This window comes from Bubalus bubalis, chromosome 11, assembly GCF_019923935.1.
Source record: "Bubalus bubalis isolate 160015118507 breed Murrah chromosome 11, NDDB_SH_1, whole genome shotgun sequence".
In the NCBI taxonomy this organism is placed as follows: domain Eukaryota; kingdom Metazoa; phylum Chordata; class Mammalia; order Artiodactyla; family Bovidae; genus Bubalus; species Bubalus bubalis.
In genome coordinates, this window is record NC_059167.1 from 94,870,666 (window position 1) to 94,898,236 (window position 27,571).

The 27,571-nt window shown below is 41.7% G+C and overlaps 1 protein-coding gene across 1 annotated transcript in view; it reads right to left on the reverse strand.

The window, feature by feature from the left end:
• IQGAP2 (IQ motif containing GTPase activating protein 2) overlaps positions 1 to 27,571 on the reverse strand; it is a 306,733-nt gene that overhangs the window by 30,190 nt on the left and 248,972 nt on the right. The window contains exons 19-27 of the mRNA XM_006051068.4: positions 26,648 to 26,719; positions 25,919 to 25,988; positions 21,459 to 21,667; positions 11,854 to 12,003; positions 7,752 to 7,915; positions 5,214 to 5,438; positions 3,732 to 3,872; positions 3,301 to 3,385; positions 2,491 to 2,723 (exon numbers count right to left, since the gene is read on the reverse strand). Of these exons, the coding sequence (XP_006051130.3) occupies positions 2,491 to 2,723; positions 3,301 to 3,385; positions 3,732 to 3,872; positions 5,214 to 5,438; positions 7,752 to 7,915; positions 11,854 to 12,003; positions 21,459 to 21,667; positions 25,919 to 25,988; positions 26,648 to 26,719 (1,349 nt within the window). The remainder of the gene's footprint in view (positions 1 to 2,490; positions 2,724 to 3,300; positions 3,386 to 3,731; positions 3,873 to 5,213; positions 5,439 to 7,751; positions 7,916 to 11,853; positions 12,004 to 21,458; positions 21,668 to 25,918; positions 25,989 to 26,647; positions 26,720 to 27,571) is intronic.

Sequence of the window (27,571 nt, forward strand, 5' to 3'; positions counted from 1 at the left end):
TATCAAAATCGTGAGATCTTCAGTGATGGGGAGGGCTTTGTGTTTTCCTGCACTTATTGGAGGACGTAATCTAGCACCTTCTGGGCTGACTCTAGACGGCAAAGCCGAGTCCATGTTTCTGGGTATCGCACCCAGCTCCTCAAATAGGGACAGACAGAGCAGTTACGCCTCAGGCCTTGTGACGGACCCAGTGTAATTAAATTATGGGCATATCGTTTAAAAAATATGATTTAAAAATGCCCCCTGAAATCTAAACAAAAGTGTCAAGACTGACGTTCTCTAAGAATCAAGTCTTTTCAGAGAAAATAACCCCAAAAGCAGTTAAGCAATTAATTAAGAGAAAAAGGAAGTCAAAAGAGGTTCTAAGAGAAGATAAGGAATTACAAGAAATGTATGCTACTTTTTTTAGTAACATCAAATTTGCTACTTTAATTGGCACAAACTTCTGCCTTCTGCGCCTTCAACAGCCTTTCAGAGTTTCTGTTACCAATCTGACGAAAATGCAAGGTAAGCCTACTCTGCTCGTAATTGATGTAGATCACAGTTGCTGGCTGGAAAGGCTGTTAAGACCAGACACACGGTTACATGCAACGGCCCCGCCCTCCAGTGCTCAGACTCTTCAAAAGTCTGCCATTTTAAGCTACTGTAAATTTCAACCAAGAGATGCAGAAAAGCCAGGTGTGCCGCGATAATGGCTTAGGAGGGATTCTTAGCACAGGTAAAACAGGTATTTCAGTCTGTAACTGTGTTAAGTGTTTCCTATGCCTAAAGTATCCTTGGTGTATCTCGTAAGGGCACCCAAGACTTGTCCACCGGAAAGAGCCCTTGCCTTCCCACCCCAAGGCCGGGGGAGGGGAACCGGCGGGCAGCCATGCTCCCACGGACAGCTGGCCTCCCTGTGCTCCCTTGCCGATCGTCTTTCATGGTTGCTGAGGGACACAAAGGATGAATATAAGTGGAAGAGAAAAAAAAAACAAGATGAATTTAGGAGATGAAGGGAGACTTTTGGTTTTTTCTTTTAAATGAATTAGAGTTGGAAACATTGGTGTTTAGTAGGAATAATCTGACAAAAAAGCAAGTACAAAAGAACAGCTAAATTCGCAAGAAATGGATGCTACATTTTTAGTCAGGGAGCATATCTAAAATTAGCAGTGTGAGAAAAATCAAGGTTTCTCATAATAAGAGGATTTGGGGTAATTTCTTCACGAGAGGCCAAAAATTGCAAACAGAGATGAATGCTCATGAACTACCTCTGTCAGCAGATAAATCACTAATCTCGAGGAAAACTGAGGAACAGAAAATTATCATTTTCCGAGTTGGGGCTCCATGGATGTCCCACTTGTATGACTGACTGACAGAAAAGAGAAAACGAAGGCCAAGAGGAGTGTGCTCCCTTAGAGAGCTTCTGAGCGAGCAGACAAGCCTCCGAGACTCACGCCTCCTCCCACGTCCCATGGAATCATCAGTGATAGAACTTGGAGAGCAAACGATCAATAGAATTGTCTCACATGTGTATTTAAGAGATGTTCGAGCACAGGACACATTCACACACAATCCTCTAAGTGTAACAGCTGGATTTCCCCCACCTGTCAAAACCAAATGCGCTGTTTCCTACCATTGTTTGGTACAGATAAGGCAAGTTTTCCTGAATAGACAAAACATAATCCTTTTTCCAAGTTCAAAAAAGTAGAAGTTAGCTATTTTGATTCTTTTTTTAATTCTAAGTACTACAAGCCTAGGGGTTTCCCCAGTGGCTCAGCAGTAAAAAAAAAATCCTCCTGTAATGCAGAAGCCAGGGGTTCCATCCCTGGGTTGGGAAGATTCCCTGGAGGAGGAAATGGCAACTCACTCTGGTATTCTTGCCTGGAAAAATCCCATGGACAGAGGAGCCTGGTGGGCTACTGTCCAAAGGGTCACAAAGAATCGGACAAGACTGAGTGAGCACACACAAACCTAAACATACGAAGATGATTAAATATTTCTTTTTGTCAAAAGCACAAATCATACATATGGGGATGACTCAATGTAACAGGGGCACCGGGTATAGGGGCAGGATCGGGAACACCAGACGGAGGGAACTCGGCCTGATCTTCCCTGCTTCCTCTCTCTCACGGTGACAACCAGCACAAGAAATGCCAGCAGGGACTTTTCTGGTGGTCCACTGGGTAAGACTCTGCCCTTCCAGTGCAGGGGTACAGGTTCAACCCCTGGTTGGGGAACTAAGATCCTATATGCTGTGCAGTATGGCCAAAAGCATAAATGACTACATAAAATTAAAATTAAAAAGGTTTTATAAAAAAAAGGGGAAAAAAAGAGGTTCATGCTAAGGTGATAATTTAACACAATTTATAATTAAAAAAGAAAAAAGAGAAATGCAAGCAGCCCCCTGGGGTTCCTGCCCTCACCCCCAACTTCAGCTCTGGGCACAGAATACACATTACTCTCGTCCACCACCTTGCAAGCTTCTCCAAAGGCAATGACCCCTTTCACCTGAACTCCTGATACGTCTCTGATAAATAACTGTTCATAGAGGAGAGGTGCTCGTTTTCTCCTTCGAAGAGCTTGTTGGAGGCTGCATGCTGCAGGACCTTGGCCACTGATCCCAAGTTTCTCCTCTGGTCGGAATTGATCTGACCTCCGGCTGTCATGTCAATGATATCAAAGCCGTCTGGGGCGACGATGGCTGGGTTCATGTACCGGTAGTACAGGAGGTTTCCAACAATCTGGAAGGAGGCAGAAGAAGAGACTGTTTTTGAGAGAGAAAACTCGAGTTTGGAGTGTTTTTGTTTTGTTTTTTGGTCTCATGGCTGTGGGATTATTGTAATTCCCTGACCAGGGATTGAACCCGGACCCTTGGCAGTGAGATCTTAGAGTCCTAACCACTGGACCACCAGCGAAGTCCCTGGAGGAGGTTTTTTTTGTTGTTGTTGTTGTTGTTTTTAAAGTTAATATTAATCGACATTTCCCAAGATAGCAAATCATTTTCTGATCTGAATCCTAACAAGGAGTTAAGTAAAGGTAGTGACTATAATCACACATTACAAATAAAGTTAACAAAATTATTTTTGGTGAAAATATACTATTGCCAGCCAAATTTTCTAATATAAAGAATCTTGATGACGTTTGAGAGCTCCCAATTAATCTCATAATAGTTAATAATCTTGAGAGTCATTAGAAATAGAAGACTTGCAGCTTATTATAAACAGCCATACAAGGGGAAAACTTTACAAAACGGTGTGTTAGTAATTTTGGCTCCTACCCCCAAGAGAAGCTATGGTGAGATCACCCTTGAAAATCTACCTTTAATAGCTCATCTTCTGTTGCATCAGGAAATTTCTCATGGATCGAATTCTTCAGTACTTTGGCTATATACCTCAATCCATAACTACATGGAAAACAGATGACAAAAGAAAATAATGGAAAAAGGCTAAGTGAGGAAGAAATGCACTGCAATTGTTCCCGTCAACTAAAGCCGAGTAGCTTTCCTAAAAATTAAACACAAAATGAGATGGTGACGGAATCACAGGACTGCCACAGGTGATCGTAACGAGGGCCGTTTTCTATTGTTCCCTCTTCCCGGAAGTTATGAATTGAAAACGCGCGTGTAGGCAAACTTCCAAAGTCGTGAAGATGGTAAGAGGGAAACGCGTCTTTGCTACTGGGGTCTATTTTATATGGCATTTCAAGAACTTCCAGCAATGAAAGATAAAGCTGCCACGTATACGACTTACGGCAGCAGATCGAGGGAGGAGATGATGGAATTCAGGACTTGGTCGGTGACTCTTCTCAGGTGCTCGATGGAGGCCTCCAGTTTGGTCCTCACTTCCGGGTACGTCAGCGCTTGCTCTGTGGTCACATCGTAGGGCAGGTTGCTGAAACCACAAGGGCTTCTCATTAACTGGGGGCCTAGGCAGAAGCATTTGTATCCTTGCCCTGTTGGTTCTCCAGTCAAGCTTCGCATGGTGAATTGGGGTTTGCCCACTGGCTCCAATGACAAAATGCTCGCTCGTGGGGGGCGGGGCGGGGAGACCCCACATGCCTGCAGGGAACCCTCAGATGCTAGTGCATGGGGGTGACTCCAGGAGCTCCATCTGCGCTCTTCCAAAACAACAGGCAGGCCCAGGAGAGGTAGACCCAGCTAACTCTCTCTCTCTCTCTTTTTAATCATAATTAGCAGTATGCTCCTTTCTAATTTTTTAAGTGGTGGAAAATTGTTTGACAATGTTGCCTTGGTTTCTGCTGCACAGCAATGTGAATCAGTCATAATTATATATATCCCCTCCCTCATGAGCTGCCCTCCCATCCTGTTATCCCACCCCAAGAACAGTATGTTCTTTACAGAAAAAGTTGCCTATAAACCAACAAGGAAATAGTACTGACCCAGAGACAGCTACTTTCCCTCTTTTAACTTTCTGGGTCTTCTGCACACATGTGTGTACGTGGCTATAATGCAGTTCATGTTTATACACATCCCATATAGATTCTTTGTGTGTGTGTGTGTGTCTATAAATAGAAAATGAGTTACTGTATCAAGCTACAACCAAAACCTATATTGTGAACATTTTCCCCAGGCCAACAAATATATTTCTATGTCACCATTCCCAATGGTTAGTTACTACATTACGTGTTATACATTTATTTAACAGATTCCCCAAAGCTAAATATTTTGACTCTCCCTAACTTTGGCAATTACAAACAATGCTGTGACAACCACCTATATAATTCTCTGTGCACATCCTAATGAAATTTTACAAGGTGCCCTTTTGCAGGAAATAAAAGCCTGGGATTGCTTAGATCTACTGATACTACCTAAAATAAGCCAACCCCACCTGGCTAATTAATGCTTACATGTTCAAGTTACTTATTTGGTAACTGTAGAAAAGTAGGTATTATCAAGTGAAAAGAAACAGTATACCATTTCAAGGTCCAGGTTTAGGAATATACAAGGAAAAACCAAGAGAAAGAACTACAGAAATTGTGGCTTTGGGCATCAACTGGTACTGAAATCTGAAAATAAAATGTACCACTAAGATGAGCGGGAGTCCAGGAATGTTGCCTGCCTGGAGATGTTAAAGAGAGGTAATAAATCTTGGATTGAAAAGTAATTTTGTACAGTAAATTTTGTTTTTTAACCGTGTTTAAGAGTATGTATAAATATACACATAGAAGTAATAAAACATCACTGAAAACCAGCATTGCCCTGGCTTCGCTACCTGGCTTCTCCAGTCTGCGTTTCAAGTTGGTTCACCCAGGCCTTGTACACCTCGACGGGGCTCGTGTTGATGATCAGGGACTTGTCGTCAATGATCTCTTTTACCACTGGAGCCAGGAGCTGGCGCAGCGTGTTCTGCCCACGGGCACCTCTGTTGAAGCTGACGACCATCTTGATGACTGTAGGGTTCCCAGTAACTATGTCCTGGACCTGGTCCACCTTGGATCTAAAAAAAGCCCAAACCAAACAAAAATGGCTTGCTTCTATGGACTGAGTTTTAAGCAGTGTATATGCTGACAGACAAGGGCTTTGGACAGGGGATGGGGGTGGGGAAGAAGGGGGCTGCATTTTGGCCCGTTGATGATCAAAGGCAGTGTGATTTAAAAGGAAGCTATCTCCTGTCTCTATTTGGTGAGGACACCTGAGTCTAAGGAGACCTTTGGGTGACAAGCCCCACATGCTGTCTTGGGTATTACAACCTAAGTCTGAAATCTGCAGGAAGTTAGGGCAAAGCTTTCACTCTAAGTATGACCATTCTCTCTGCCTTCATCACTAGACAATGTGCCTGACCCATCCGGCCAAAGGTCTGCAGGGTAAACAGGACCTGCAGAGTAGGGTCTACAATGCAAATCCTAATTCTACTTTGTCAGGAGTAATTGGAAGCCTGAGTGTCCATTATATAAACTGATTCCCAGAATCTACCACTCCCACAATTAAAGAAATAAGAGAAAGCTATCATTAGTAAGATGAGTGTTTGTTTTTAAAATTTTTGTTGGGGTAGAGTTGATTTACAATGTTAAGTTTCAGGTATACGATGAGTTTCTTATTCGAGAAATTTAAGAATCTAAAAGTAATTTCTCAGCTTGAATTCCAATCTAGAAGGCAGGGGTGAACTAAAAGCAGACCTAGACTAATAATAATAATAATACTGAGTGATGGTGTACGGGTGTGATGCTCCCTATCTCTTTCCTGGGAGCTAGTCTTGAATTTCTAATATTCTGCTGGATAGTTTCGTCCACATGTTCTATACCTAAAACTTAGACTCAGTGTGCTGAAAATCTAAGCTGTGCCTTTTTCCTTCTCACTCCCCCATTTCCCTGAACTGTGTAGCTCCAATTCATCCCGTTCATATGCAGGTGGGAGATCAATCTAAAAATTCCATGCGGTCATGTCAAAAACCTTGCACAAAAGTAAAAAGAGCTTCCACACTTGAGCCTCTGCTCAAGTGTCTCCTATGATCTGGCCCAGCCCTCACATCCTGGTGGTCACTGATTAAGTTACCTCTTGGCGATACTAATCTACTTCCTTTATTTTTTATTTTTGGCCTTGCTGTGCGGCTTGCAGGATCTTAGTTCCCTTACCAGGAATCGAACTGAGCCCTAGGCAGTGAAAACCCAGAGTCTTAACCATTGGGCCCCCAGGAATGTCCCTCATCTACTTTCTCTCTTGCCCCTTGGCCCATGCTGTTTCTATCACCATGATGCCTTACTTCTCTCTTCCATTTCTTTTTATATAAACTATATTCTTCAAGGTTTTGGGTCAACTCCTTTCTCATTCATAAAATCTCTATCAATTGACCTCATTGGAACTTTTCTTTCCGTCCCTCTGACACTGTTCATGTCATTCATTTAGTCCTTACCTTGTTCTACTGCATAGCATTGCTATTTCTCATGATGCCTTATAGATACCCTGAGGGCAGAGGGGCCTGGCTAAGAGCTTTGGAGACCCACGAGATTAGCACTGCTTAAGGTATCCAGAAGGAAGGAAGGCTAAATGTATTTTTTATGGGGTGTTTTTTCCCCCTATTCCTTACAGTTAACTACACACTTTAAACATAAACTAAGTCAGAAAATAAATGAGTAAAAAGCAGCTTAAGCTCCATAAGAAGGAAAGACTATTTAGCAGAGATCATTATCCTCCTCTGATTATGGTTTTATTACTCACATAATTTTAATGAAGTTAATTTTTCCCCACTGACTTTTTTCTCTTTTTCTATTTTTTTGGCCACACAGCATGGCTTGTGGGATTTTAGTTCCTTGACCAGGAATTGAACCCAGGCCCTTAGCAGTGGGAGCACAAAGTCCTAACCACTGGACCACCAGGGAATTCCCTCTCACTGACTTTAATAAGCTTTGTACACTTGCAAAATCAAAAGTTAATTCAGCACTAGAAAAGGAGAAAGTTGTACTTGAATATATCTATGATGTAGAAGTTTCTTAAGAAATTTGATACATTTTAATACGTATAAATAACTTCTAACTGACGTTCAGTCACCAAGTTGTGTCCGACTTTTTGTGACCCCACAGACTGCAGCACGCCAGGCTTCCCTGTCCTTCACTACCTCCGGGAGTTTGCTCAAATTCATGTCTATTGAGTTGGTGATACCATCCAACCATCTCATCCTCTGCCACCCTCTTCTCCTTTTGCCTTCAATCTTTTCCAGCATCAGGGTGTTTTCCAATGAGTGAGCTCTCACGTTAGTAAATCAGAGAAATCCACCACTAACAAACCGTGTTGGTATTTTTACACATATACATACACTATTTCTTCCTCCAGAGCAGTTTTAAAAAGCTTGAGGAGTAGATATTCTTCTCGTTGATTGGAAGCATAATTGTACAGGGTGAAAATAACTGTATCCATAAATTTAGTTGACTTGTTCTGTGGCATCTGGAAAATCAGCTTAGCCAGGTATGAAGGATTGGTCTAAAGAGAGAAGACGAAACGCCCCCCACAAGACTGTATGTTAATATACTATTAAAGCAGAGAGGACCCCCAGTTCTTTATTCTTTAATGAATTCTTATGTATGAGGCACACAGAAGAATATTTGGCTCATATTAAGACAGGTAGCAGCTAATAACACTACTATGCTATAGGAAGTTATAATAGAAAGTTATGGTAGGATTTAAATTTTATATACTATATCATGTCATATTTTATGGAGTATAATTGCATTATGAATATGTTATACTGTTCACCATTTGAAGGCACATATTAATATTTATTGTAGAGACAAAGAAGAGAGAGGGGGTGGCTGGGCTATCTGAAGAGGCTGGCAAGAATGGATCAAGGGCTGAGCTATAGAGACTGTCTTAGAAGGACTGATGAATGAATCAACACAGTCTATATTCTGAGACTAGAAAGCAAAAGCAAAGGGTATAAGACAGACAATGGGATGGCCATAATGGTTTAAAAAATATTTTATGTTTTCTAAAGGACTTCTTTTTCTTTATCTTAAAGATCATTCTATTTGTGGCTGTGCCGGGCCTTTGTTGCTGTGTGTGGGCCTTCTCCAGTTGGAGTAAGCAGCGGGGGCTACTGTTAGATCCAGGGCACGGGCTTCTGAGTGTGGTGGCTTCTCTCCTTGCAGAGCACGGGCTCCAGAGTGAAGGCTCAGTAGTTGTGGCCCATGGGCTTAGTTGCTCTGTGGCTTGTAGGATCTTCATGGACCAGGGATGGAACCTGTGTCTCCTGCATTAGCAGGCAAATTCTTTACCACTGAGCCACCGGGGAAGCCCGGCCATGATGTTTTACAAAGCATGAGAAAGGACGAGCAAGGCAAGGAGGCTGAAGGGTAAAGTTCAGGGTAGGTCATGGGGAAAATGCCAGAAGAAACTGATAAGAAAAAAAAGATTGACAAGTTTTAAAGATTGATAAGAATTAAAAAAAAAAACAAAATTGACAAGGAGCTCAGGTGAGGATGGAGTTCAAGAGATATAGCACCAGACTTTGTGCTGGTGTGGTTTTACTGAAGGAATTACACTAATCAGAGGTTAGAAGAAAAAAAAAAAAAGTGACAGAGAAATGCAAGTCTTACTCTTCATCTTCCTTCCAGTGAGAAAAGAAAACTGTCCTTTTCTTTTGTATTCCACGTAAAAAAAACACATGGGAAACCAGTATTTAATATTCTCAAGAAGTTCAGCTTTAAAATTTTTAAGAAAACCCGAATTCTAGTTCAGTTTACTACTTAGATTTATTCTCAAGCTTGTAATGACTGGCTGAAATGTTATGAATAAGGATCTCAGGAGAACTTTCTGAGAGTTCTGGGGTGATTCTTTTCCCATATAAGATATGGGCTTTTATGAAAGGAAAATTACAAATGAAGAAGACCACTCCTCACTCCTCTCAGATGAGCTAAAAACTTTAGGCTCACACTGAAGAGACTGCTACTGCTACTGCTAAGTCACTTCAGTGGTGTCCGACTCTGTGCGACCCCATAGACGGCAGCCCACCAGGCTCCCCCAAGCCCACAGCAAAACCTGTACTAGTTGACAGTCTGCTTTGCATAAGAATTTCCAGAGGTGAAAGGTCCATACCATTTGCTTCTCTCTAGTTTCCTCGTTGCTGCTGCTGCTAAGTTGCGTCAGTCATGTCTGACTCTGTGCGACCCCATAGACGGCAGCCCACCAGGTTCCACCATCCCTGGGATTCTCCAGGCAAGAACACTGGAGTGGGTTGCCATTTCCTTCTCCAATGCATGAAAGTGAAAAGGGAAAGTGAAGTCGCTCAGTCGTGTCCGACTCTTAGCGACCTCATGGACTGTGGCCCACCAGGCTCTTAGGTCCATGGGATTTTCCAGGCAAGAGTACTGGAGTGGGGTGCCATTGCCTTCTCTGAGTTTCCTCGTTAGTCTTGGGTTAATGTCTCCAAAGCAGAGAGAAGAAAAGGTGAAGAAAAATCATGGTGTTTTGGCACTTCAGTCGATACAACTGAATGGTCATGCTATGGTTCTATCCGTTTTGGATAGTTTAGGGAATAAAACTTGTGGAATTATTCTAGACATGTTCCAGTGTTTTTTCTCATTTCCATTAGTGAGCCTCCATTTACACAGCCGCGTAAATTATACAAATCTTAGTGTGCGTGTGTGCCAAGTCGCTCAGTCGTGTCTGACTTTTTGCAACCCCATGGACTGTAGCCCGCCAGGCTCCTCTGCCCATGGGGATTCTCCAGGCAAGAATACTGGAGTGGGTTGCCATCCCCTCCTCCAGGGGATCTTTAGGCGAATGACTAAATTTTCACCTTCCTAAATGTCACAAATTCTGTCAAAATTCAACATCGGAAAACGAATTCCTGAAGAAGCTTCACACACTTGGAAGTCCAGTTCAGTTCATTTCAGTCGCTCAGTCGTGTCCAACTCTTTGTGACCCCATGAATCGCAGCACGCCAGGCCTCCCTGTCCATCACCAACTCCCAGAGTTCACTCAGACTCACATCCATCGAGTCAGTGATGCCATCCAGCCATCTCATCCTCTGTCATCCCCTTCTCCTTCTGCCCCCAATCCCTCCCAGCATTAGAGTCTTTTCCAATGAGTCAACTCTTCGCATGAGGTGGCCAAAGTACTGGAGTTTCAGCCTTAGCATCAGTCCTTCCAAAGAAATCCCAGGACTGATCTCCTTCAGAATGGACTGGTTGGATCTCCTTGCAGTCCAAGGGACTCTCAAGAGTCTTCTCCAACACCACAGTAAGTTAACAGATGTCAAAAATTGTAAATGCCTAAGATTAAATTTCTAGCTGGTGGATGAACATTAACCTAATTTCAGCAGGCAAAAAATCTTCCCCACCCAGTGTGAGACCCTCTTCTTTCTGGAAAGCAAGCTGTCATTAAGCAGTGGATTCCAAGGACAATTTTGTTTTAACATTTTTCCTTCAATGCCGCCACCTCGTGGACATCTGGGGTACTATACCTGTGCTCCAGTCTATTCTAAGCAGAGCACGCTCAACTCTACCAAATCAATCTTTTCTCTCAGCGGGGCAGTTACCCCTCACTTAGGGTTTGGGCAATGTGTTCTCAGTGCACGTGATGCCAGTGAGATCCTCAAGCAAAGATTTCAAGCATCTCCAAGCCTTGACGGGATCAGGGCCACCAGCAGCGGCCCCAGGAACACCGGACTTTCAAGGAAGTCCGGTGATGATCCACCGTTTTGGGGAAAGTTTTCGTCTTAGGGGAGGCCCTGTTTCTATCTCTAACTGTTCCCTTAGGGACTCACTGTATGTGCCGGAGGGCGGATGAGGTTAATCAATGGTCAAGCAAACAAACAAACAAAACTGGTCCACCAGAGTCCAGCTGTAACCAGTTCAGCTGAGTTCTCACCCACACTCAGGAAGCAATGGAAAATTACTGTTCATTTAGAGAAGAGTGATGTCATGGAAATAATGAAAAAAAAAAGGAACCCTATTTCCCTAATCCAAACTCCCCAGCTCCTTCCTCAAAACAAGGGCAGGCTGGTTCTGGCACTGATCTGGTTTTCACATAATTTTCCCATGTTTGACAGCATCTGCTTATGTTATTGGTAGATTTATATTGTCTAAGCTGATAACTGGAGCGTAACGTAGTCATGGAAAGCAGAACAAGCTTTAAGTCAACTGCCAGGGTCCCCATACCCTTTCATCACCATTTACTGGGTCTCAGTTTTCTCACATGTAATGAGAATAACAATCAGTCATTTTCTGAAGGTGCCCAGGGCTGTAGTAGGAATTAAAATGAGAAAACGTATGTGAAGCACCTAGAATAATACTTGGTCCTTAGGAGCGCTCAGAATGTGTAAACTATTATAGCCTTAGCATGGGAGAAGATCTGCTGTAAAACATCAACATGGAACATAACATTTACCCACAAGTCACAGTGAAAGAAATTATTCTCACCTGTAAAAGATAAAAAAGCTGCTGATAGGTTTCCAGTGTTTTTCTCCTCTCCTTACTCAAACTTTTGATCCCTTGGTTGTCAATGTTATTCAGTATTTCCATCTCTCCACCTTTTTTCTTATTCAGTTTGGTTCTGTGTGATATTACATCCTGGAAAAAAATTTTTTATGGAATTACTACTTTTTACTCTGGTATTCTTTCCCCCCCTTCCCTTCACAGACATTCTAAGACACACATAGCTGGAAAGATCAATTTTCTACATTCCCTCATGAAGAAACAAAGGAACAGAGAGTGTTAAACATATTAAGAAAAATCCAAATAGTGGGTAAATTTGGCTTTGGTAATATTTGTTCTCCTAAGCTGTATGCATTTATTCGAACATGTAATGTAAGCTCCAAGACACTTAAATAGGGAGAGAACAGTTTTTTCAAAAAATGATGCTGGGACAACTAAATATCCAGGTTTAAAAATTAAGAATTCAGATCCCTACCTCACTCCATAAACAAAAATTAACTCAGAAGACATCATAAAGAACTAAATGGAGGAGCTAAGACTATAAATCTCTTATAAGAAAACCCAGACAAAAGCTTTTGCTACCATGGATTAAGCAATGGTTTCTTTTAGGGGTGTGTGTGTCATAATTTATTTAATCATATTCCTTTCGATGAACAGTTTCTTTACATTTTATTAGTATTTCAGAGAGTGCAGTGAACCTTCTCATACATGCATCTTTGTACATGTAGGTAATGGTTTCCTAGCTACAACACCAAAAGCACTAGGAACAACAACAAAAAATAAAGTGGACTTCATAAAAATTATAGCCTTTGTGCTTCAAAGTACGCTATCAAAGAAAACAACCCATAGAATGGGAGAAAATGTTTGCAAATTGGGTAAGAGACTTTACATTCACCATACACTATAAAGAGCTCCTACATCTAAAAATAAAATGACAAATCAGATCAGATCAGATCAGCCACTCAGTCGTGTCCGACTCTTTGCAACCCCATGAATCGCGGCACGCCAGGCCTCCCTGTCCATCACCAACTCCCGGAGTTCACTCAGACTCACGTCCGTTGAGTCAGTGATGCCATCCAGCCATCTCATCCTCTGTCGTCCCCTTCTCCTCCTGCCCCCAATCCCTCCCAGCATTAGAGTCTTTTCCAATGAGTCAACTCTTCGCATGAGGTGGCCCAAGTACTGGAGTTTCAGCTTTAGCATCATTCCTTCCAAAGAAATCCCAGGCCTCATCTCCTTCAGAATGGACTGGTTGGATCTCCTTGCAGTCCAAGGGACTCTCAAGAGTCTTCTCCAATACCACAGTTCAAAAGCATCAATTCTTCGGCGCTCAGCTTTTTTCACAGTCCAACTCTCACATCCATACATGACCATAGGAAAAACCATAGCCTTGACTAGATGGACCTTTGTTGGCAAAGTAATGTCTCTGCTTTTGAATATGCTGTCTAGGTTGGTCATAACTTTCCTTCCAAGGAATAAGTGTCTTTTAATTTCATGGCTGCAGTCACCATCTGCAGTGATTTTGGAGTCCAGAAAAATAAAGTCTGACACTGTTTCCACTGTTTCCCCATCTATTTCCCATGAAGTGGTGGGACCGGATGCCATGATCTTTGTTTTCTGAATGTTGAGCTTTAAGCCAACTTTTTCACTCTCCACTTTCACTTTCATCAAGAGGCCTTTGAGTTCCTCTTCACTTTCTGCCATAAGGGTGGTGTCATCTGCATATCTGAGGTTATTGATATTTCTCCCGGCAATCTTGATTCCAGCTTGTGTTTCTTCCAGTCCAGCGTTTCTCACGATGTACTCTGCATATAAGTTAAATAAACAGGGTGACAATATACAGCCTTGATGAACTCCTTTTCCTATTTGGAACCAGTCTGTTGTTCCATGTCCAGTTCTAACTGTTGCTTCCTGACCTGCATACAAATTTCTCAAGAGGCAGATCAGTGTTCTGGTATTCCCATCTCTTTCACAATTTTCCACAGTTTATTGTGATCCACATAGTCAAAGGCTTTGGCATAGTCAATAAAGCAGAAATAGATGCTTTTCTGGAACTCTCTTGCTTTTTCCATGATCCATCGGATGTTGGCAATTTGATCTCTGGTTCCTCTGCCTTTTCTAAAACCAGCTATAAATCAATTAAAAAATGGGCAAAGGATTTTCCCAAAGATCATCTATAAATGGCTCATAAGCACATGAAGAGAAGTTCAACATTAATAGCTATTTGGCTGTTCCTCGGAAGTTAAACACAAGTTAATACGCATGTGCACTCAGTCATGTCTGACTCTTTGCGACACCATGGACTGTAGCCTGCCAGGCTCCTCTGTCCATGGGATTTCCCGGGGAAGAGTACTGGAGTGGGTTGCCATTTCCTTCTCCAGGGGATCTTCCTGACCCAGGGACTGAATCTGTGTCTCTTGGGTCTCCTGCACTGGCAGGCAGATTCTTCACCACTACGCCACCTGGGAAGCCCCCACAAGTTACTATATGACCCAGCAATTTCACCGTTAGATATATGCCAAAGGGAACTGCAAACTTATGTCCACAGAAAAATGTGTACATGAATGCTCATAGCAGCTGCAAAGAAGAAACATTTCAGGTGTCCATCAATCGATTAATGCGCAAAAAAATGTGGCATATCCACACACTGGAATGCTATTTTCAATAAAGAGGAATGAGTACTGATTGATGCTACAACATAAATACTATGCTAAGTGAAAGAAGCTGGTCACAACAGACCATAAATGTGTGATGATCCAGAACAGGCAAATCTGTCATGACAGAAAGCAGATTAAAGGTTGCCATGGCTGGGGGTTGGAGTGACAGGTGATGATGTTAATGAGTATGGATGTTTTTCCTTTTTTTAAAAAAAAAATTGAAATATTATTCACATATTATGAAATTTGTCCTTTTAGAGTACAATTCAGTGTGTTCCATGAAGACACGAGGTTGTGCAACCATCACCACAAGTTTTAATTCCAGAACATTTTGGGGGGGCTTCTTCTTGGGGTAATGAAATGTTCTAGAATCAAATAGAAGTAAGGGTTGCACAATTTTGGGACTATACTAAACACTGCTAAACTGTAACCTTTAAAAGAATGAATTCTATCATTTCGATCTATAAAAGCTCTTGCAGAAATATGCAATGTAGAAATTAGAGATGGAAGGGAAAGGAAGCCTCTAAATATTTAACAAAATGAAGGTTCTCAGATGCTCAGTCCAGCTCCTTTAACTATTTACAGGGATGGCTGGAAAGTGTGTGGCTGAAAACACTCTCAAGTGGTCATCTCAGGCTATTGTGTCCCCTTAAGGGGCTTAAAGGGTCATGAACCAGGGTAGGTCCTTTAGATAAGGATCCACCAAACATTTGTATGGAGATCCACAGTAAGAAATACATTTTACATCTTTTATCGGTAAACACACCCCCACATACCCTACAAAGTGATACTCATCTTACTATTGGGACACACTCTGATACTTCAATTTGCTTTTATTCTATTCCATTTTCAAAGACTGAAGTGACACACTAAACTGATTTCATGACCTGCTGATGGCACGTGTCTTACATGAAAGCCACAGCTCTAGGATGCCTCCTCTGCCACTCCACATTGGGTCACTGTCCCAGAGAGTAGGTGGTGAGAAAGTTGTTCTTCCCAAAACTTTGTCTGTCTGCCTCCTTGAGCTCTTAGCCCCAAAGGACTCTCTGCAGCACCCCCTCCGGGAGATGGTGAAGGACAGGGAAGCCTGGTGTGCTGCAGTCCTTGGGGTTGCAAAGAGTCGGACACGACTGAGTGACTGAAAGAGGACAACTTCGCCCATAGCTGGGGTCAGTTCACAGGTAGGGAGAAAAACCCTTGGAGCTTTGAGATTAAATAGTTCTATGTAGTTACATCCACTGCCTTCTACATCTATGTTTTTATTCTTTCTCATTCTCAGCTTGGCGGGAGGTGGGGGCAACCTTGACGTAATCCTTTACTTATATTCTTCTAAAGGTTTATATGGGGAAAGAGGGGATTGCATTTCTATAAAAATTTTCAAAAGGCAACATTTCCCCCCTTATTTCACAAATATGTAAAAATACATTCAAGATGAAGAAAGGAAGCATAATTATCTCCAGGTGGGCGCTCAGGAACAGTCTAGGCAGGCAGTGGCCTGATAGCCTTATCTATGTATGACAGTGAAAGTGAAGGTCACTTAGTCGAGTCCGATTCTTTGCAACCCGAATATACAGTCCATGGAATTCTCCAGGCCAGAATACTGGAGTGGGCAGCCTTTCCCTTCTCCAGGGGATCTTCCCAACCCAGGGATCGAACCGAGGTCTCCTGCGTTGCAGGCGGATTCCTTACCAGCTGAGCCACAAGGGAAGCCTAAGAATACTGGAGTGGGTAGTCTGCCCCTTCTCTAGCTGATCTTCACAACCCAGGAATTGAACCAGGGTCTCCTGCATTGCAGGCAGATTCTTTACCAAGCTGAGCTATCAGGGAAGCCCAAGACATCCTAAGACAGCACTAGACTAACTGGCTTACAGTTCCATCTAACTCAGGCTTCTCCTCTTCAAATAACCGGTGATGTGTAGATCACACAGTTCTCCCAAATACATGGGATAATTGATTATCTTGATTTTAAATATACAGTGAAAAAAATCTTGGTACTTGCAACCTCTCCATCACTGTTGCCCCTGCCCGTGGCCTCCCACCTACTTTCAATGGGGTTAGTGCTGGAAACGGGAGACTTTTCCTTTGTTTTGTTGCAGACTTCATCTTTAGGGTCATATTTTTGGACATATACAGAAGAGAGAGCAGGGGGTGGTAGGCAAGCTCCAGGGCAGAACTAAATTCCTCTGTACTATTAATATCAATAGATTTGGTCAAGACAGGAACTGGAAGACTCTTGAGAGTCCCTTGGACAGCAAGGAGATCCAACCAGTCCATCCTAAAGGAAATCAGTCCTGAATGTTCGTTCATTGGAAGGACTGATGCTGAAGGTGAAACTCCAATACTTTGGCCACCTGATGCAAAGAGCTGACTCATTGGAAAATACCCTAATGCTGAAAAAGATTGAGGGCAGGAGGAGAAGGGGATGACAGAGGATGAGATGGTTAGATGGCATCACCGACTCAATGGACATGAGTCTGAGCACGCTCCAGGAGATGGTGAAGGACAGGAAAGCTTGGCATGCTGCAGTCCATGGGGCTGCAAAAGAGTCGGACATGACTGAGCGACTGAACAATTCTTATCAATAAATATTGTACATCTCAGGGAATGCTGGTTTGAAGAAGCAACGGCACTCAACGTACTTCTCAACGTTGCCCTAATTGCCACCATCTTTCCCCTCCCCCTGGTAACATACTATCTGCATGCAGGTAATATGATAGTGTACACACACTTTTGTATAAGGCGTGAACTAGGACAAAGGGCTTGGGCTTTGGAGTCATAAAAGTATGGGTATCCACAAAGCATAAGGAGCTTTGTGACCTTGCTCAGGTTAACCTCTCTGAGGCTCAGTTTCCTTAAATCTATAAAATGGGCTTAATAATAGCAATCTTACTGAGTTGATGTGAAGGTTAAAAACAATCCATGTAAGGCATTTAGCACATTTTCCAGTAAAGAAAAGGCCTAGAGAGGTTAAGCCAACATGTTCATATAAGCAATGAAGGAGCTTTATTAAGCAGTAAATATCAATCCTGGGTCTCAGGTAGCCCTGGCCTGCAAATCTGCACTCACATGATACAGTACCGCCACCAATGGGAGTTTCAGTCATTCAAGGTTCCATTCCATTTCTACTTCAGTCTTCCTTCAAGCTAATTAAGAGTCTAGACATTTCTTCCTCCCTATACCTCCCAGAAACTTCTACTTCAGGTATCTGTTTCTTTTTCCTAACTTTTCCTTTTGCTTACCACCACTATTAGCTATTTCACTTGCCCACTGACTTTGTGAGGTTTCTAGCAGGAATGCCCATTTAAAAGAATTGTAAGACACAGGGTTACTACAGAGAGCTAGAGTTGCTTTGTAAGAATTAAGTCACCTCCCTTTAAAATCTTTTCTCTCACTCAACACATGCTCATTGTTTAAAACCAACAAAAAAATATGGTTAATTCTATACCACGCAAAGAAAAATTGCTTAGTTTTGTTTTTTGTTTTAGCTTCAGATCAGTTCAGTTGCTCAGTCGTGTCCAACTCTTTGCGACCCCATGGACTGCAGCACGCCAGGCTTGTCTGTTCATCACCAACTCCCAGAGCTTGTTCAAACTCACGTCCATTGAGTCGGTGATGCCATCTAACCATCTCATCCTCTGTCGTCCCCTTCTCCTCCTGCCTTCAATCTTTCCCAGCATCAGGGCCTTTAACCAATGAGTCAACTCTTCACATAAGCTGGAGCTTCAGCATCAGTCCTTCCAATGAATATTCAGGACTGATTTCCTTTAGGATGGACTGGTTGGATCTCCTTGCAGTCCAAGGGATTCTCAAGAGTCTTCTCCAACACCACAGTTTAAAAGGATCAATTCTTTGGCACTCAGCCTTCTTTATGGTCCAACTCTCACATCCATACATGACTACAGGAAAAACAATAGTTTTGACTAGATGGACCTTTGTCAGCAAGGTGATGTCTCTGCTTTTTAATACATGGTCTAGGTTTGTCATAGTTTTTCTTCCAAGCGTCTTTTAATTTCATGGCTGTAGTCACCATCTGCAGTGATTCTGGAGCCCAAGAAAATAAAGTCTCTCACTGTTTCCATTGTTTCCCCATCTGTTTGCCATGAAGTGATGGGACCAGATTCCATGATCTTAGTTTTTTGAATGTTCAGTTTTAAGCCAGCTTTCTCACTCTCCTCTTTCACTTTCATCAAGAGGCTCTTTAGTTCCTCTTCGTTTTTAGCTTAATTGTATATATATATATTTTACAATAAATGAAATTTCAGTGTTTTATTTTCTTCTCCATTACATTCCAACCCTTTCTATCTGCCCTGAAATATTCTTCAGAAGTGACTTTTTTTTCCTCCGGTGGCTCTGTAACATACCTGTTGGACTGATTCTATTACTTGCTGTTTCAGGGTTTGGGTTGTTAACCACTATTTTACCACTGCAAATAAAGTTTCAACTGTACTACTCTTATTATCACATGAAAAATCCTACTATCAATGATAAGATGAAAGAGTATGTACTTATCAAAGTTTAATCAGTGCTTGATAAATATTTGGTGTTGAATATAAGTTGAAGAATTAAGTTTGTTTCACAATGCTATCAAGTAGTAATGCTTTATTGATTCTGGTATTTGTGAATTCTTTTCCTCTCTAAGCTAATCATGGTCAGCTTTTTTTATTTGCAAATAAAAATCTTGACTTCCAAGGAAAAAAAGTTAGTAATGCTTTAAAAACATCTTAAACACTCATAAAGATCTGAAAATCCGCCACGCTTGCATTTCCACAAGCTACATATTTCAACTATTTACTCTTTTGCAGTAAGCCTTTATTTTAAAAGGCAAGACATTTCCTGTTTACAACTTTATGGGAATAGGATAAAACAGCAGTTTAAGGCTATAAAAGGCATTCTCTGAGGGACCTTCTGGAATATATTATACTTAAAAGTTTTCATGTGTGTTGAACAATACAAACATATACTGTTTTTAAAGACCAAAGTACTATTGTTTTTCTGGATAAAATAATGAAAATAGAGTTAAATGCAGAAAATTTAAATGTGTAGTTTTATTCCTTAATATTTAGGAAAGATGGTCATTTCTTGTCTTATGAATCATTCTCGTTTCCTTACTTTCTCTGCGGTGTTTTGCTGGGATCACTGTGAGGTGGGTAGACAGGAGCAAGGCACTCCCACGGCCACGGAGCTGGCAGCCTCCTGTGACCGCTCATCTCCCAGTTTCCCAGAACCGCATGGGAAGCTGACTCTGCACCTCTGACCTCTGTAGGCTTCTCAGGGCATCCAGGAGGTCAGCTTCCCTGCCTTGCCTTACAGGCTTTCTGAAAACTGACATGGCAGGGGAATAGGGACACGGAGAGAGGTCTTGTCCTGGAAGTATCCTTCCCTTGGGTAAAAACACTTTTCACCTGGTATTTGGAGCTCTGACACCAGCAGGTTTCTCACAGATGCAAAATGACAGTGCTATTTATTTAGAGGCCATTATTAGGGAGCAACTGAGCACAGGCCCCCCAGGCATGTCAGGGAAGTGCCGCTCTGTAGGGGTCATCTGGGAACGGCGTGGGTGGGGTCCACATCTGACAGGCTGGAGGACACTGGGAGCACAGATGCTCGGCAGCCCAGCTGTTGGTAGGCTAGGCCTGTGTCATATCTCACATGGTTGCATTTTCTCATGTCCTGCTGGTCATTCATGTAGGTCACAATTCAGTGTATAACTGCTTGAGCCTAGAATCTAATCATTTTACATATAAGCACAACATAGATCCTTCAGAATTTTAATATAAACTTAGTTTTCTAGGACAGCAATTCCCCGATGTGTGGTCGGGGCGGAGGGAAGACCACACTTTGCTTATTCAAGGAGTTATTACCCATGAGTTATTATTACCCTGTTCTCCATTTTGGAAAATGAATTCATGGACAGTTCCACCACTCTCCTGACTAGTCTCATCTGTAGCTCTCTCCATCTGTGGTTATTCTGTGAAGGGGGCCAAGTCTCTGGTAACTTTATCACATCTAATGGCATCAGGCCCATGTATTTTCATATTGAAATATTTGTTTTTAACTATAAATTGTGACAGATTTGATTTTCTTAGGCTCCAAAATCACTGCAGATGGTGATTGCAGCCATGAAATTAAAAGATGTTTGCTCCTTGGAAGAAAAGCTATAACCAACTTAAACATCATATTAAAAAGCAGAGACGTTACTTTGCCGACAAAGGTCAGTCTAGTCAAAGCTATGGTTTTTCCAGTAGTCAGGTATGGATGTGAGAGTTGGACTATAAAGAAAGCTGAGTAAAGAAGAATTAATGCTTTTGAACTGTGGTGTTGGAGAAGACTCTTGAGAGTCCCTTGGATTGCAAAGGGATCCAACCAGTCCACCCTAAAGGACATCAGTCCTGAATATTCACTGGAAAAGACCGTGATGTTGGGAAAGATGGAAGGCAGGAAGAGAAGGGGACGACAGAAGATAAGATGGTTGGATGGCATCACCTACTCAATGGACATGAATTTGAGTAGCTTCTGGGAGTTGGTGATGGACAGGGAAGCCTGGTGTGCTGCAGTCCATGGGGTCACAAAGAGTTGGAATCCACTGAATGACCAGACTGAACTATAAATTGATATCTTTTAATTTCTCTTTTATAGTTATAGAAAGGCCTTAGTTTTGCTATGAAGGGACATATGTAAGTAGGTTTTATTTTGTATAAACTTCCTTTGAGAATGATAAAGAAGCCTTACCAAATGTTATCAAAGAGGGGAAGGCAAAGAATTTTCTAGGTCAGTTGTGTTTGAGCATCATTAAATGGTAATAAAAATGGTAAACAAACTTTGGGTCACCCGTTCTGGACTCCAAAGGAGCTTAGCTGGACCAAGAGTGATGTGAGCACATATACGAGCATCTTCTGTCTTCTGGGAGCCAAGAGTCCCAGAGACCCCACTGACCTCCAGTGTGATCCTGTTCTTCACCAGGAGCCCGATCTTAATGTCCATCAGGTTCAAGTCTTTCTCCAGCTGTTGATTGCCCCTGATCTTGGTCACCACTTCCTCCCTCAACCGGGCTACCTCCAGCTCTTCCTGGAAATCCAAGTCGCTTTGGTCCAACAGGTATACAAATTTGCGGATTACTCTCAATGGGGGGTTTTCAGAGCCAACTGCAAGGCAAGGAAAGGAGTGCTTCAACTGGGCATGCTTGAAATGATCAGTAGGAAAGAAACTAGGTCTTTAAAGAAAGCATTATCAGAAAATAGAGCAATTGCAGTGCTGGGCCCCCGAGTGAATCATCCCGCCTCACATCAAATATGACGTGTCAAAGGAAACTGATCACATACACAAATGCAGGCCACTGAGAACGTCTGCCTCACAGTTTCCTTGTTACCCAGCATTTGTTTATCAGCCGTCTCTCACACTGTTTCCAGGACTCCCACACTGAGGAGATAGTTCTAGCTATTGGTGTCTTATTGATGATGAATCGGGGAAAGAATGCTAACACTGAGCTGTCCCGGCTCTGAGAGCGTGTGGCTGAGCCAGATAAGAGATTTCTGTTCTTGCTGCAGGAAGCAGAAAGTGTTTGCCTTTTCAGTCCAAAAGACTTTGGGGGATGGAGCAGGAATTAGGTGAAAGGGGAATTAGGAAAGGTCCGTCAAGGGAGAACTGTAAGGTCCAATAGAAGCCAAGAGGACCACAACTGGAACACATGTTCTGCTTGGCAGAAACAAAATAATTTTAGAAATGGAAATTGGGTCCCTGTTGTTTCAGCACGAACCAGGGAGGGCTCTCAGCACCTAGGAGACCAGGCTTAGTCATGGTGAGGGTATCTATGTAAATTCTACCAAGGGCTTTCCCTTAGTGCCTTGAACCTTACTGACGCATTGATTCCTCGGCACTGTGACTTTGCAAAAAACCCAACTTTTTAAAGGTGTTTAGTGAGAGTGACTCTGGGTAAATTATAAGAGGAAACAACTGGACCTTCAGTGCTGATGACAGGACACAGCAACGCAAAGAGGACTGGAGAGAGCCCAGTCCGGTTTTGGCAGCCTCAGCCAACATCCTCTCCTCTACATCAGGGCTCTATTCAAGCTTCCTTATGTTAACATTGCTGTTAGGTTGTATGGTGTTCTGTCACTTAAGAAATACAGAGTTCAGTCAACAATGCAAACAATTAGCAGCATGAGCCCAGCACAAACAGCCAACTCTAGAGTCATCTGTATTACTACTCTGCCTCTTCTTATGTATTTATCGCTAGCTATCAAGGAAAAGCATCAGAGGTCCACATCTGCCTCCAGGCTCGGAATCTACTGGACAATAAATACCTCATATTCCACTAGATTGCAAGTTACTGTGGATCATGGACCCTTCACTTCCTGATCACCAAAGCATATGTGAATTTATTTTCCTACTATTTTACCAAAGATGCTGTTGGTGACATCACCATTTCAGGAACAGCCTGAACCACACACCAGAGCTCAGTTACGTAGCCGAGAGAACGTAAGCCATCTCATGTGTGTCTAAAGTTCTCTCTGCGTGCTCCAGAGAATTGTGTATCATTTTGTGTGCCAACAGGGCAGGTAGAAACAAATGAATAATTTAGCTTTACACATTATTATGGCTCAAATGTAACAGCTCCTCGATCAAGAGTTGGCTTTCTTGCATCTTCATATCTTCACATCACTTTGTGGTAACTTTCGTTTCAGGAAACCACTCAACTTCACAGTCAGCCCTTACAAGTGGCCAGTTAAAGTTCTAGCAAGTTCCAAACCTGAACGCATTCAGTGCCTTTCTGGAGGAAATGGGTGAAAATGAATAATGCCAGACTAATAAAAGTGATGTTTTTCAGCTTAAGAAAATGCCTTTGTTTGATGAAGGTGCTGAATTGAGAAAGAAATGAAAATTTACAGTTCAGTTACCACAAAGCTACCTTATTTGCCAAAGCAGCTTTTATCTAATTTATTCACTAACACAGTTTCTGTCTTCTACGCTTTAATAAGAAATCACTTAGATTTTTAGCTGGAATTCCTTCTATCTTTTTAACTTAAAAAAAAAAGTAAGCAAGTGACAAAAACTACCACAAAGTTATATATGTTCTACTTATTTACAAGGTATCGGTGGGGGGTGGTCTTGAGGGAAGTGGACAAACGCTAAATTACGTGAAATTGGTTTGTAATCTCACAGCTGAGTTTTCCTTTCCAGATCTAGCACTGTTTCTACAATTGTCTACTTTACTGAATATACAATTTAGGGATGGATTTTTGTCAATAAAGTATTCTAAATGCTAGCATAATTTACATTAACAAAACAAAACAAAACACAAAATTACCCACAAAAACCTGTTCCCTAGAAGGAAAGGAAAAGCAGCTTGTGTGTGTTTGGAAAAACTACCCTTAATTTACCTATTTTAGTGTATCAGGGCTCAGAAAACAAACCCCCTCTTCAGCTTTCTTGTAAAAAATTAAAGAAAGATATCTACCAACAGAGACATGAAGCTCATCAATTGCAAAGTGGAGCAGTGTGGCATTAGAGACACGTTCTTCCCTCAGTCTACATGCTGGATTCTGGAACCTAGCAAGCAAGGCAGTATCCGGAAGATTCCACAGCTCGAGGCAGAACCTGGCCTTTGAGGCTGCTAGAGACTTTTCCCTTAACAAGTACCCAGGAGGGTCTTTTTGGGTCATACACTTTGCTCCATAATTCAGACAGACTTTTGACAATAAAAGGTATTGGCAAAACTACTTACTACTACTGAGCTAGGAACATTACTGAGCAGTATTTTTATTTCTTTCAAAAAAAATTAATAAGACACAAGACAGTTACAGAGAGCATGATGGCCACTACTAACATACACAATGATGTGTTTTGCCCTCTCAAAACTAATCCTGAATGACCTAAATATTTGAAGAATCTGGGCAGTACTAATAAACTTATCAGCAAGCTCTTCTAGACTTAATCTAGGACATGCTCTTTATCACATGTTCTTATGATAATTAGAATGTTAAAAATTCAGCATATAAAGAATGCTTCACTGTGTAAAAGAAATGAACAATAGAATAACAAACAGGAGCAGAGCTGAAACTGAAAAAGATGGCACAAAATGTGAATGCTCTTTCTGGGTGATTTTAATTTTATTTTTCTGTTTTCCAACTTTCTGCAAGTGACATACTAGTATTATAAGGAAGACAGTTTAAAAACCACAGGGACTGTGAAAAGTCTAAAATGAAATTACATGAAGATGTTTGTAGTTTTCTTTGGGAAGTGAAACTATGTGCTTTTCCCCTTCTTGTTCATATTTCCAAATTTCTTACATGACTATGTTTTGTTCTTAAAATGAGAAGGGAAAAAAAATCACAGGCCAGGTAATAAATTAAATGATATTCAGATGTAAGTTTATCTTCTGGCTAACCCTTTTGCATTAAATTCCTGCCTCTAGCTTATTATTATTATTTTTTGAATACCTGTAAGAGGTCCTTTCATGACTGTTTTTCACGATTTTCTTTTGACATACATAGTGAGACAGGCGTACAGTTTTTATCTTGACCTCCTGCCAGTGACCCCATGACTGACAGGCTGGAGGAAACACCAAAACAGCTCTGCCAAGAAGCCCCCACTGAGTCCACTCCCGCGAGGTCCTTCCCACAGCCCTTGAGGAAATGGCCACGGGGACCGCGTCCTGAGGCTGGTGCTGTGGGTATGAGCCTGCCAGCGCTGGGGGGCCTCTTGTGGAGGTGCGGGTTGGCATTGGCTTGTCACAGGGATGGGGCCCCGGCAGCAGCGGTCCTGGAAGGTGCCCCTTGGCATGAGCCCTCTTGAGGTTGCCATTAACCCTACCATAGAGCCCATAGCTAGCTCACATTTAATAAAAAATATCAGCATTAATGCCAACACCATTTTTTAAAAATTGAAGTATAATTGAAGTCTATCATTAATATATATACATATCACTATATATTCTTCACAAAACACCTGAAACTAACACAGCACTGTAAATATATATATATTTTGGCCAAAATTGGGTTTTTCCATAAGTTGTAGCAGAAAAACATATATATAGATACATAAATTTTCAGACTCTTTTCTATTATAGGTTATTATAAGATATTGAATACAGGTCCCTGGGCTATATAGTAGGTCCTGCTGATTATCAATTTTATATATAGTAGTGTGTATCCTAATTTATCCCCTCCCCTCAACATTGTCCATTTTTTTTTTTTTTTTTTTTTTAAGAAATCCCATCTACTGCCTTTAACCATTCCACTTTGATAGAAAGGCCCGTTTCCGGTCAATGACATGCTTGGGTCTGAGATGGTCAAAACCTACTGGCGATAACGTGCATCCACTGACGTGATCAGATGGAAATAACGTGGGCTTGCTTGGTTTATAAGGAATACTTTGTTTCGGAATGCTCCACTTACCCAGTGTCTTGTAGTCATCTCTAGCTTTGCTCGCTCTCAATAGAGACTGGATTTTCACAATTTCATTGTTCTGCAAAAGAAGATGACCAGTCACAACCTCCCAGAGTTCCATCGACTCCACTATTTTAGAATTTAGCACTCTTCAAAAACTGACGGCACTTGAAGAATGGACACTATTTAGAACTGACAGTATTTAGATGTGGCGTAGTCAACGTTTATTTTTGCATTCTCTTTGAAGAAAGGGTCAGATAAGTTAGCTATCAGTATATAAACAAGATTGTAAAGGGATTGTCTAAATAAAGATATCTAAAGAGGGAAAAGAATTTTACCACCAAACTTAGATGGTCCAATCTATGTTCACATATCTATTCTTCAAAAATCCTGAAAAAATTCCTCCTGTGGGCTTATATTTAACTGGTTAGCAATAATTAAAAACGTTGCAAGCTAAGTTGGAAAGTCCTTCATTAGTATCTCTTCTCTCTGGCATAACTAGCCCACATAAATTTTTCCTCACCCATTTCCTTTCCAGTTCTGAATGATGAAGTCTTACTCTGAACAAAAAGATGTAAGAAGCCTCTAAATAGTACCACATTGAGTTCTAAAATCCATTTTTTTCCTCCAAGCATTTGTTTCTACCATTTAATAAGAATCATTCAATGCTAACATTCACAAACTATTCATTTAAGGTCATTCTCAGGGAGGACAAATTTCCACATGTGTGTCTCTTACATGAGCTCTGAAAAACTGCAGTCGTGAGAGGTAATTCCTTCGTGTTGTTACCATCCGGTACCAGGACTGAATCTAAAAAATAAGTGAAAAAGAGAAATCCAGGCAGTTACCAAACCACCTTTCGTATGCCTCTATGCAGTCTTTTAAAAATAATATCGATAATTTGATAAAAAAGTAAAAATCAGCCACCCACCAACTAATAGACATCTACAGCCTCATTTTTTTTAATGAAGAAATCATTTTATTTATTTTTATTTATTTATTTTATTTTTTACCTTTACAATATTGTATTGGTTTTGCCATATATCAACATGAATCTGCCTCATTTTTATCTCCGACTTCTTTCGTTGCTTTTCCTCCGAGGGGTTCAGAACATGTTACACATTATGGTGGAGAAGGTAATGCAGCTCTTTGTACTATTTTGCTTTAATCTCAGTAAATAAAAGCCAAGCAAGCAAGGCATTTTGCTGAGAGTTGCAATGGGTCAGGGGATCAAATAAAACTAAGTTCAGAGTTGCTTCCAACACCCCTTAAATGCAGCCAATACTTTTTAGGTCTTTACAGGAAAACATTTCAAAAGGTCTCATGAGGGATGCACTGTGACCCACGGTTTTCTGGGTGAATAAGCATGTGTTCCATGGTGAGCACAGGGTATTTCCAAGTGTAACATGTTCAGGAACTCATAATGCAAAAGGCCTAGACCATGTCCTTCTCTGTCCTCAGATTAAGAAGTCTTAACAAATCTCACCTGACTTCATCTCTCTCCAGCCCCACTCTTCTGAGTCTTATTTGGATTTCCAAGTTTCTACAAGCTCACTGCCAGATAGTTCTTTAGTTTTCAGCTCTGAGAGCAGGCACCCCAATGGCTGCTCTTCCTCTAAGCTTGGAGCAACCAGCCTGGATTGGAAGCTGGGTTAGACGGGC